The sequence below is a fragment of the Mytilus californianus genome, unplaced genomic scaffold (assembly GCF_021869535.1).
Source record: "Mytilus californianus isolate M0D057914Y unplaced genomic scaffold, xbMytCali1.0.p SCAF_10, whole genome shotgun sequence".
Taxonomy (NCBI): Eukaryota; Metazoa; Mollusca; class Bivalvia; order Mytilida; family Mytilidae; genus Mytilus; species Mytilus californianus.
This window is the reverse complement of record NW_026262582.1, coordinates 15,990,039-16,003,359: the sequence shown is the minus strand read 5'-3', so window position 1 is coordinate 16,003,359 and position 13,321 is coordinate 15,990,039. Positions and strand designations below refer to the sequence as shown.

The following is a 13,321-nucleotide window of genomic DNA, read 5'->3' as shown; positions in this document are numbered from 1 at the left end:
GATGCGTCAAAGCAAAAAAATACCATACCCCCTCCTGCCTTTTGAAGTTCAATGATCTTTCCCTAAACGTTTTCCATCTGAACTTATTATTTTATTTTAGACAAAAACTATACAGATATGTAGGACATAAGACATAGACATAAAGCTTTATTTAGAGTCGGTATGTGCAAATACAAGTATAAAACATAAGCTCTGAAGAGCTTTTAAAACCGACAGAGCAACAAATAAAACAAAACATACATATCAAGTCATGCACACATAAATTAAACATATAAAGCAAGAGTTCATATCAGTATATAAACATGCAGCACAAAAGTTCTTAAAAGGACATTCGTCCTGAACATGCATCATTGAAATATTTGCCACTGGACGTTAAGCAACCAACAATCAATCAATATATAGGACATAGTCTTGGTATAAAGCTGGCATTTAAGGTAGCGCCTTCCTCGTATTAATTTAGTACCACACAATATCAAATTAATTTCTGTACACAAAGTTTAAAATCTAAGAAAATAATACTTTTCGTTTTCCGGATTTTTATACACGCCGTTCAGCACTTTGGAAAGAGATTATTACACTTTAGTCAAGACTAATCAAGTGTTTTAAATGGCGACAAAACGATAAAGCGAAACGAAGATCTTTACAGATCTATAGGTTACTTGATTTACCCGCAATAATTGAAACGAAAATGAATCATTTTACGAAAAGATTATGAAACCAGGAAGATATATAGTTAGATATACTGTTCCCAGATAAAACTAAGCATATTACAGACTGTATGAGTTCGATGAAAATGGCAGACAACAACACAGATGATGATTACGAAAGTCTTCAATATCAGCAGGTAATTTTATTAGGTATTATTTATATCCTGAGTTTCTTTTGGACAGGTCCCGGTTTATCTCATTATCTGAAAATTTGGACTTCTTTTACTTTAGGGGTCCAAACATTACTATTAAAAAATGGAGGGTCCTACAATATATAGTGTTTTTAAAATGCATTGTGCTGTTGTTTTATTTTATACTGTTGTATTGATAGTTTATATAATATGAGGAAGGCGCTACCTTGAATGCCAGCTTACCAAGACTATGTCCTACATATTGATTGATTGTTGGTTTGCCTAACGTCCAGTGGCAAATATTTCATGCATGTTCAGGACGAATGTCCTACATATAGTTTTTGTCTAAAATAAAATAATAAGTTCAGATGGAAAATGTTAAGGGAACGATCATTGAACTTCAAAAGGCAGGATGGAGTATGTTTTTTTTTTCTTCAAAAATATTCTGATTCCCAAATTGATGAAAAAAAAATACTCTAATCAAGCAGAGGACAAAAAAATATTCTGAATCGAGATTATCCTGTGTTAATTTTTTACCAAATAATTTTGATTGATAGTGTTGAAGCCCTTTTCGTGAAAAAAAATCTACCTCAAACAAAAAAACATACCCTCCCCCCCCCTTTTTTGAAGCTAAATGGTTGCACCCTTATTGTCCATATTGTTTTCTGCTGAAAATAAATTTATTGGTGATTTTTCTAAATGACAATGCTTAAATTCATTATCTTGTGCCATTTTCAAATCCATTTTTCTTTCTTTGCAAATTTTACAAAATTTAAAACAATAAGACATTTGTTTAATTTCAAAACTATGAATACTGTTATACAATCCATAACTTTATTAAATTAATTTTTTTGTTGATTTTCATGAAAAGGTGGAGGATTTGGAATATCTTTTTCATCAATATCTAAAAGTTGTAGCTGTTTTTTTAATTTAGTATTGCAAACAAAGCTTTCTATTTTTTGAATTATTTTTACTTTCTAAATTTGCTGGATGTTCATATTGTATTCCCAGTTTCCTGCATCTCATATATATGTGATCAGCAAGAGGATCATTCTGATTGTTAAAAGAAGAGTTTGAATTTACAGTGAGCCTGTTTAGAATAATGTTTTGATCAGGTTTTTCATTTTGATCTAAGCATAAGGAACCATAAATAGGATTGTTAAGTTGATAATCTAAAGATTTTGCTATTTTCTAGGATGCTATTTAAAAATTTGAGGGGAGAACACTGCTCAGCAGTATTAATGTATTCCTGATCATCTTCTGTTTGTGGGTTTCTACATCAATTTCATGTACTAATTCAGAGTCAGTTTTATGTCATTTTTGCATTTTGTTTTATTAGCTTACTTTTCAAGTTTTTATACAACAGCAAAATAAAATTCAGAATGGAAATGGTTGTATATGTCAAAAATTTGCTTTCCAGTAATGCTATCATGTCGCTGTTGTTGTCCGAAGACACATTTGGTTTCCAGACAATAACTTTAGTTTAAGTAAATGGATGATCTGTATGACAATGTATGAAATTGTACCTGAAGGTTCAACTTCAATACACAAAAGGAAGGTTAAAATTGATTTTGGGGGTTATCATATGGTACCAACAGTTTAGGAGTCAGTGGTCAAAAACAACATTTTTGGGTTGTTTTTTTCATGACTTTTGGGTTTTTTCTCCAACAATTTACCATTTTTACATTGATTATTTCTCATTTATATATAAATGCAACAAATACTGATATGGTAGGAGATACACAAGAAACAGGGTGTGTAAATTATTTTATCGGTAATTTGTGCATTTTTCCTTTGATGTGTACTTCTTGATAATGTTGGTATCAGTGAACTGGTCATGATAAAGAAAATATATTGGGTCAGTTCGCAATTGACATGCGCGAGTGCACCGCAAAAGGATCTTCTTTCCCTTTAATTCACAAAATTGCGCATGATTTTTTTCGCAGAAATGCACGAGTTATTTCATGAATGAAACACTTGTCATTGTTTGAAACTTTCAGTAAAAAAAAGTTACATTAGACTTTTTGAACTATTCACTGATTGTGTGAAAATTTGAACAGAAAATGTACCATAAACCTGATAAAATTGCATTATCTGCAGAATTATTGATAGCTTTCCTTACTATTCACAAGGACATATAACTAACATATCGTCCATGCTATTCCGATCTGAGTTTTCAGGGTTTTTCTGTGTTCCCATGGCTGGACGGAACTTTTACACTACAAATGTTATCATAAATAATTTACGATATTGTAACTTTTAAATGAAGTACCTGTGGTTCAAACTTCGGTTATTTCCGTGGTACAATAAAATTTAAATAAACTACACAAGTTACTAAAATTTCTAAATTCTTGTTTTTGTAAACAAATAAAAATTCATGTCGTATTTAACATCGAATTTATCCCGTTTTGTCCCGTTTTTCAAGATGGCGATTAAACAAGAATCTGGCAGCCATTAAAAATATAAGGGTTAAACTAATGTCCTGACAATGTCCTGACAGATATTCCAATGCTAATTTATTTTTCATTATTTGTAGAATTGACTTTATAGTTGGAGCCAAGCAAGAATACAATATTTATTTAATAAATATAAGGAAAACAAAGAAAAAAAATATTTTTAAGAGTTAGATAACTTGACTTGATTAACTTCGAAATTTTTTTTAAAAAAATCGTACGAGATTTAACGAGAGTGACGAAACATTTTAGATTGATCATGTAGAGAGAGTTATCGTTCTTTATTCCAATTCGATGCTTCTACCATAAGTGCCAGCTAAAGCTGGCTTATATTGGCTAGGTTGTGGGATCCCTAAAGTAAAAGACGGCATTATTGCACTCTTTTACTTTAGGGGTCCCATTAAAATTACCTATATATAGGTTGTGGGACCCCTAATGTAGAAGAAGGCATAATTCAATTCAATTCAATATTTATAGGAAAGAGCACAATAGAGGTGTGATCCAAATACAGACCATAATATATTTCATCTTCCTATATCTACTAATAATATATTTAAACAACATATAAATGAAATATAGGTCCATGTCACAACAAGTCATAAGCAAATTCTATGGATACCATAACATTCAGAACTCATAGTGATACCATACACTTATTCTGTATACAGCATGATTATTCTAAATTTTCATAATTTTACTTAAAACACACAATCACCTATACATGCTATATAAGATGTATATGTGAAGGATTTGATAATGTCCCCCATGAAATAATGTCCACGGGACATTATATATTTCATAGTAAATACTGTCCATGTACAATATTTACTTATTAAAATGTGTCCCAGACACAATTTCCCATGAAAATATGTCCTGAGGTATGAAAAAGTGTCCATGAACATGGACATTATTTAATAATTCTGTCCAGGTGGACATTTTTTCACAGGACATTATGTCCGCCAGGTCATTTTTTGATATGATTAAAGTATTAAATGATATTAAATGATATCGATCATTGCCTTGTTATTACTGGACGTATTTTAACCTATAATTGCTAACTTTTAATACATTGTTACTTTGACAGAGAGTTATCTCATTGGCACTCATATCATCCTTATCTTCTTATTTAATTTTTTAATATACATGTACTTTCTTCTGCCTTCTCATAATATATATAGTAAAGTTCTTCACATTTGATTTTATACTTTACATACTTCCTTCTTATTGTTCTTCTTTCATTGTCATTAGCATTACCTGGATATTTCTTAGAACTTAAATTTCTCTATATTCATTTCCATCCATTATTTGTTTGTTTATATTAATCAATTTCTAATCAATCTTTCTGATTTTATTAAAATTCAAGTATAGTAAAACTTTTTAATGACCTTTGTATTACTTCCCTTGGAGGACACAATTTAATTACCAACTACATGTACTATGAAAACTTGTCCTGTGGGTGGACACTATTTCATAACTTTTGCAGTAAAATTCTGTCCACTTGGAGGACAATATTTCATGGCAATGGACATTATTTAATACCAAAATTCTATGAAAAACTGTCCAGGTGGACACTTTTTCACAGGACACTCTTATGTCTTACATATGCATAAACTACATTGTACTATGATAAGGGATTATTATCCGATGAAACAGTATGGTGGTCTCTCAAATCAAGAGCTTCTTCAATGTACATACAAATTGATTTTAGTTCTTTTTCAAACAGGATTTAAAATTTTGATAAAATTTTCATCCAAATTATTTGAATTTATATCATTGATTTTATATTTATAATTTATAATTGCACTCTTTTACTTTTGGGGTCCCATTAAAATTACCTTTAAATAATTAAAATGTGGCCTTTTTCAGCAACCCATTACTTCTCATCCATTTCAAACTGTTAGCTGGACTGGATATTTTCAAAAAACCTGAAAAAATCCATTGGGAATAGCCGATCTCAAAAAGGAATCCTGATAACTGTCAAATGACGTCATAAACAATTTGTTTATGATATTCCCTTGATTTTTCAAAACGCATGCACAGTAGTCAAGAAACTGGCGGCATCCATGAAAGAACAAGAAAGTGATGTGTTTTTTTTTAAAGTTTCACTTTACGACAGAAATCAGATAAAAGGGTGTGAGGATGTAAAATTTGATACACTAACAACAGGTAATTTAAAGAAGTAAATAAATGTAAACATGGTAAAAGAAGGCTGAAAATTCTGAGAAAAACTGGGATTGTTTGAAAAATAATTTAATTTCCAAGATATCCCTGTTTATCTGAGGTTAATGCAAGAATAGTGAGATAATCCTAGTTTATTTGAGATAAACTACTAATATCTATAAAAGTGGTTCAGATGTGCCATACAATTCAATGTAATTTTCGGTTAACCACATAATATTTTGTTCTGATTTTTGTGGCAGCGGAGAAGAAATTATACACATGCAATCCTTCTGTCCAACCGTTGTTTCCATCATAGAGAGGTTGACTATCCATATATTATTATTATTAGTATGAGGGAGGATGGTAGACAATATTAAACCCTTATTTTGATCCAACCATATTAATAGGAGTTATCTGGTTATTGGACTTTGACCAAATTTTTTATTAGTATTGTGTTAAAAACTCTTTGTGAATGCAGCTCCTTTGAGACCATACATTTTTGTACATGTATGACAGAAAGCTCTACATGCTCTATGCATGGTAGGATTGTTTGCCATCATATGTATGTGAAGTTGACATTATTACATTTACAATGATGTAGTACAGTCAATTGTTGAAAAGTATTATTTTTTTTAAGTCTGCAAGATTTAAAATCTTTAATTTTTCAACTACTTTTGAGTTGTAGGTTCAAACCACCATTTAAATAACTTGTTAAGTCATTGCACCAAGTCCATTCAAATGATGTAGATTAGATCTAGAGAAGCCAAAAAATTAGAGGACAATTTGAGAACAACAAAAAAGATGTCGATTAGAAGCTTATAAAATTGGCCGTCGATTTGGAATCTTATTTTATTATGATGTCGGAATTAGACATAGATTTGAGGAATGGACATCGATTAGAGACGCAACTTCGATCTGAGTCTTCCATATATGTCACTGATAAAGCAAATCAACAACACAAATAACCTTTAATCATGTTAAGAATAATCATGTTAAGAAAGCAAACTTTGTGGTTTGAAATATACATGTAAAGTAGTAGTAGGAGGACAATGAGGAGCAAACTATTATAAAAATTGATCAATTAAAACAGTTACTTAAAAATCTTTCAAAAAATCACCTTAAATTTATTTTCCTTCTAATTTTAGAGATTAAAAGCAGCACTCCATTATACTACAATGAAGATATGCCAACAGCAGTCCTCAGAGTTAGATGTCGTCTGCACAAAACAGTTGGTAGCCTCAATATCAGAAACAGCATGGAGACAATGTCAAAAGTTTGCAGAAGATATGGAGATGTTTACAAAGTATGTTTATTTATCACATGTTAGAAATTGAAAAGATTTATATTCTCAGCATGCTCAGAGATAACCACATTCCCTCATCTAAAATACATGTACATGTAGCGAGGTCAAATGAAAAAAGCGTGACAGTGTGTTAATTGTGATGTGATGATTTAAAATTGCCACAAAGAAAGAAATAATTTGAAAGAGATCATTACAATTCAAAAAGATTTGCAAGTTTTGACTGTTTAAAAAATTAGGAAATACCAAGGGGACAACCACAAATCATTTGTCATATAACAGACAGCTCACAAAAAGGCAAACAAAAGTTAAACCTTTACAAAGAAAGGTTATCATTGAGCAATATAAAACCTACGAAAAACCTATTGCGAGCTTAAATGCGCCAGAATTGCTAAAAAAGGTAGAATATGCCAAAGGGACAATCAAAATTCATATGTACAAGAGAAAGCAACATTAACATGGCTAAAAACAACAGAAACTGCTGAAAAGTCAAACAAAGGTGAGTCTACAATACACTACTGGTACATAAAAACAAAACACTGAGCGACACAAACCCCACCAAAAGAAATGAGTGATCTAAGATACTCTGGAAAGGTACAATGTAGGTATATCCTGCTGTACATGTGACACCTGTTGTGTTGCTCATGTTAAGTAAAATTTGGGTGATTAATCAAATTCACGCAATGGAGGTAAAAAGGATTATGGCTACTTAATTCCATCATATCCATGGTCATATATGCGTCACAGATATTCCATAACGGTCAACCTATAAACCATAATGGCCTCAATTAATCTTTTGAATGGATGATTTCAACTTTACCAACCCTTGGTTCAATAGCTGCCTATAGCTAGTAAGCAGCAACCCTCTATCAAGAAAATTATGATAGGAAACACATGCTCTGGATTATGGAATATCGTATCAACTTGGAGATATCTACTCCACATCATAATGATTGATTGATTGTTGGTTGCTTAACGTCCAGTGGCAAATATTTCATACATATTCAGGACTACACATCGTAATGTAATTAGTTACTGCTTCATCTGTTACAAATATTGTGAATATTACTTCATGTCTTTTGTCTTACCCTAAGGCACTACTAAAGTTAAAAATCATCAGCTTTTTTACACACAAGCTCTATAACTGTTTAACACGATTAAATACTTGCACTTTTATTATTCATGTATATGAAACCTTTTTCATCGTTTTTTCAGGCATGCCAAAAGGACAACAGTAAATGCAGACGACATCAAAATGCTAACAAGAAGGTCGGGGTCTCTAGTATGTGTTGTTTTTTTTTATAAAAAGAACAAGATGAAAATTATTTTAGAAAAAGCATTCAGGGATAGCTACTGTCATGACTGTACATGTCTAATTAGTGATTTTCTGAGTTTGCTTATTCTGGCTAGTTACATTTCTCCTTCAAAAAGACTATAAATAGCTCATTTACAAAATATTAAAAGTGGAAAACAAAAGTATATAATACAAAAAGCTATAAACATGTCAGGCCTGGGGCCATTACATTGCAATGTAATGCATTACATTACAATTACTTTGTGATTCTTCCATTACAATTAATATTACAATGCATTACAATTACAAATTACCATTACCCCAGGCCTGAAACATGTGATTCTCAAAGGCTAGAAAAAAGTATTGTGAACGAAATTAACACCAAAATAAAGCATTCAGAATTTCATGTCTGTTGTCATTTCTATTTTTGATTGATTGATTGATTGATTTGTGTTTAACACCACTTGCAGCACTATTGCCCTATTTCGTTGCAGTTAGTTTTTATTGGTGGAGGAAGCTGGAGTGCCTGGATTTCTATTTTGAACTTAATTATCACTGTTCCTCAATTCTGAAATTAAATATTTAATTGTCAGCAAACTTTTGTTAAATGACATTAGTATTAATTGAAAGATATTACAACTATATTATGTCTGCCATGTGTCAAGAGTGGTCAGAGTATTTGCTTAGGTTCTGGTCAGATGTAACTCAACTTTGACTAGATCAACATTGGTAGTTTGTTTTATGTTTAGAGTTATCTCCCTTTGATCACATTCTATAGATTAAATGTATCAACATGCATAAAAAATAGTATCATCAGTAAAGAAATATGGTGACATGGCCATGATGACAGACTTTTAAAAACGTTGAAATTTATTTTCCTCTGCCTCAGTCAAGTTCTGTAACTGCATTAATCACATGTACACTTGTGTGAGAATACTTTTCCTGTAGTAGTTGTCCTTTTCATGCCTACCAAAACACATATAATGTTTATTTTTGGGTAAGCACTATAAAAGTCAAGACATTTGTTGTTAAGGAATGTAAAAGTATATAGTCTTATGTAAAATCTTTTTCACCTAGGGGCATTATGTTTTTCGGTCTGTGCATCCGTCCGTTTGTCCGTCTGTTTGTCCCGCTTCAGGTTAAAGTTTTTGGTCAAGGTAGTGTTTGATGAAGTTGAAGTCCAATCAACTTGAAACTTACAATGTAGTACACATGTTCCCTATGAAATGATCTTTCTAATTTTAATGCCAAATTAGAGTTTTGACCCCAATTTAACGGTCCACTGAACATAGAAAATGATAGTGCGAGTGGGGCATCCATGTACTATGGACACATTCTTGTTAATCATTAAAAACTACTTGTAACTTTTTTTCTGCCGAGAGGCTTTTAGCCTTATCTGAAATGGTTGCAAATGAATTTTTTCATCACTTTGAAAAATATTTTGAGAAGTTGTACTGCAATGGTCCACTTAAGAGAATATTATCATGTTTTTCAGTCCAGTCTTTATTGGCTTTTCATCAATATTAATTAATACCAAGTTGAAGGTGGTAACCGCTGGTTTTAATGAAAATATAAAGGATCTACCATTTTCTAGAGCAGTCATTTAAAACTTCCAAATTTGAAATGTACAAATGTATTGCTCCCTAAGTAAGATATTTGTTTCAAGTGGAGTGATTTGTTATATCCCAAGATGAGGGTAATTTATAAATAACATATCAGTCAGGGGTACTACTTAAACAAGTGATTTCAGAATCACTTCTTCAAGTGATTTTGGCTGTGAAATATTAAATTTTTTACAAAAATAGACAGAGACTTTTTAAAATCACTGAAACAAGTAATTTGAAAAGTTAAAATGTAATCACTTCAACAAGTGTTTACAACATTTTCTTGAAATTTTTCCCACAAGCTTGCCTTTTTTATTGGTAAAAAGACAAGAATTCCATTGAAAAACAACTGTGTACATGCAGAAATTGTCTTTTGCTTGATTAGCCTGTCAGTTTTTACAGTTTATTTAAAATATGCAAAAACTGGAATAATTTGTAGATCAGGACATAACCTTGAAGTAGATCATTATAACTCTAAAGAAAACCAATCAGGTTACCTAATATTGTTGACCTTTGTCTGATAGTGAGAGTAGTTAATGAATATTTGATTATAGAAAAAGTCCCAAGGGTAATTTTAAAAGCTTTAGCGCACTAACTTACTGTCCAAGCGCACTGGTGAAATTGATATACAAAAGAAAGGGATAATTAGTTCTATGAAGGAAAATTATAGAAAAGTTTGTCAAAATATGGAAATTCAATAAAATTAGCATTTGAAGATCAAAGGAAACACCAAAATCACTTAAATAGGTGATAACTGAATTTATCAAATCACTGAAATAGCTGATAGGTGATAATGAAATCACTTGTTTAAGTAGTACCCCTGACTTATATTTCGTTTGATATGTTTAGATACAGTGGGGGAACATTTTGATCTATATTAATAGATATGTGGCAATAAATGTACTCTTATTGTAAAACATTATTAAATATGGTCCCCTTTTTCATGAAATAAAAAAAAAATATTTAACAGCAAGATGTTTGATACGTTGATTGCATTGTTATTTAACCAATGAATGTAGAGAACAAGGTAAGATAAACATCCATTCTGCAAAAGATAAAAATGAATAAAGAATTGTAGAAATTTTGGTCTCATGTCTGTAAACAAATTCATCAAATGGATTCAGATTTGCTCGCAATTTTCTATAGTATTGTTTGCTTTACTGCAACTATAAAATAAGGAGATGTGGTATGATTGCCATTGAGACAATTATCCATCAGAGGCTAATTGATGAGGATTTAAGCAACTATAGGCCCCCTTGCACAACTTCAACATTGAGTGTAGTCAGATCTTAAAGGCCCTGACATGACAAAATATGAAATAATACACACACAAAAAATAATGTCCTAATTTATGGCAAAACAATAATGAAAATGTTTTACATTACAGCATAAATATATAAGTGGTGTCCATGAGAAATTAAATGAAAATAAACAAGATGGTAAAAAACAGAAAAAGAGTAAGAAGAAAGCTGGTACATCATCAACAACTGTCACTATGGAAACAGATGAAGAATCAAACATGTGATTTGCCAAAGATATTATATATAAGACTAGAGAGTCAAATGCAAAAGCATCATTTAAACTATGAATGAGATGCACAAAGAGACTGCTTTCTGGTCCATAAATGATCTGACTAAACTGTGTTTGAATTTACATATGCAATAACTGTTTTATGATAAATATGTCAGTTTCGTATGGAAACGAAACTCAGCTTTCCGGTCCAAAACTGATCTGACTATACTGTGTTTGAATTTACATATGAAATAACTGTTTTATGATTAATTTACATTTATAAGTTTCATAAGTACGGCATATTTAATTTATGGAAAGAAATTTAGAGAGAAAATCAGACAATTTTACTTTAACTTCATTGTGTAATAGGTCACTGATACAAATGATTTTCCTTTGTCATAATGAGACGTGACGTTATAACATTTTCCTTTTGTCATAATGAGACGTGACGTTATAACATTTTCCTTTGTCATAATGAGACGTGATGTTATAACATTTTCCTTTGTCATAATGAGACGTGACGTTTTAACATTTTCCTTTGTCATAATGAGACGTGAAGTTATAACATTTTCCTTTGTCATAATGAGACATGATGTTATAACATTTTCCTTTGTCATAATGAAACGTGACGTTACAACATTTTCCTTTGTCATAATGAGACGTGACGTTATAACATTTTCCTTTGTCATAATGAGACGTGATGTTATAACATTTTCCTTTGTCATAATGAGACGTGACGTTATAACATTTTCCTTTGTCATAATGAGACGTGACGTGATAACATTTTCCTGTGACGTTACAACATTTTCCTTTGTCATAATGAGACGTAATATTACAACATTTTCCTTTGTCATAATGAGACGTGACTTTATAACATTAACCTTTGTCATAATGAGACGTGACGTTACAACATTTTCCTTTGTCATAATGAGACGTGACGTTACAACATTTTCCTTTGTCATAATGAGACGTGATGTTACAACATTTTCCTTTGTCAAAATGAGACGTGACGTTACAACATTTTCATTAATAACTGTACCGTTACAACACAACAAAATCACAGAAACTTATGAAGTCACAGAATATTTTTTAACAGAAATTTTGTATATTATTTATATAATTAGACAACCCTGACTGGTTGGTAAATTTTCTTGTGAAGTTTTAGACAGCCTTGATTAAAATTTGAAGTGGAAATACACAATATTCACTGTTGAACTTTGATATTAAAAAAAACCACTCTATTTAGAATAATTCTAACTAGTACTTTACAATAATGTATCATCATTGAAGCTTCTACCTTTTTGGTGTAATGCCCTGTAAAGAGATGACAAAATCTATAACTACAGTAGATGTCTGAATAATACTTGTGGTTACATGCTATACCAATTATCATGGATTTTGATGGTAAAAATAAACCACAAATTTAAATGTTCAATGAAGAACAAAGTATCTCAAGGCTTGTATGCAGACTTTGGCAAAACCACAAAATCAAATATCCACAAATATACAATTTTTCCTTAATCCATGACGATTGGTACCCACGAAAATAAATGAACTCACAGTTGCTTATTTGCTTTGAAGAGTCTTTATGTTAAAAAATAACTAAATATAAATAAGAAGATGTGGATTGAGTGCCAATGAGACAACTCTCCATCCAAATCACAATATGTAAAAAGTAAACAATTATAGGTCAAAGTACGGCTTTCAACACGGAGCCTTGGCTCACACCAAACAGTAAGCTATAAAGGGTCCCAAAATGACTATAGTTAGTGTAAAACAATTCAAACAGGAAAACCATGTTATATTCAGCATGACCTGTTACATTGGGGAGTTTTGCCCAACAAATTACTGCAAACTATTAGAATGTATCCTTTATCAGGAGATAGATATGCTTTTCAATTAAGGAATAGCGTTAAATTTCTTCTGCTGAAACATTTATGATAAAGTAGGTATCAGTGGAATCAATGAGAAACATTTTTGTTGTAAAAGACTTGTTTCCAATTTCCTTTTTATGAATGAACTGCCCTAGTTAACCGGGGGTCATTTGTTCTGAAAAATTTGTCATTGGACATTGCAATTGTGATGTGAAGATATATGCTTTGTGATGTGAAGATATATGCTTTGTGATGTGAAGATATATGCTTTGTGATGTTAAAATTT

The 13,321-nt window shown here is 31.2% G+C and overlaps 1 protein-coding gene across 1 annotated transcript; it reads left to right on the top strand.

The window, feature by feature from the left end:
• The first annotated feature begins 627 nt into the window (after window positions 1-627).
• LOC127717691 (centromere protein S-like) lies at window positions 628-11,464 on the top strand. The gene is made up of 4 exons (XM_052223441.1): window positions 628-844; window positions 6,597-6,754; window positions 7,967-8,033; window positions 11,037-11,464. The coding sequence occupies exons 1-4, from the start codon at window positions 779-781 to the stop codon at window positions 11,172-11,174; spliced, it is 429 nt and encodes a 142-aa protein (XP_052079401.1). The 5' UTR covers window positions 628-778; the 3' UTR covers window positions 11,175-11,464.
• Window positions 11,465-13,321: the final 1,857 nt, after the last annotated feature.

Excerpts from the sequence above, each read along its gene's own strand:
- LOC127717691 (XM_052223441.1), top strand. The coding sequence starts at position 779 with ATGAGTTCGATGAAAATGGCAGACAACAACACAGATGATGATTACGAA. Across the intron at positions 6,755-7,966 it reads GATATGGAGATGTTTACAAA|GCATGCCAAAAGGACAACAG; the intron begins GTATGTTTATTT and ends TCGTTTTTTCAG. Across the intron at positions 8,034-11,036 it reads CAAGAAGGTCGGGGTCTCTA|CATAAATATATAAGTGGTGT; the intron begins GTATGTGTTGTT and ends TTTACATTACAG.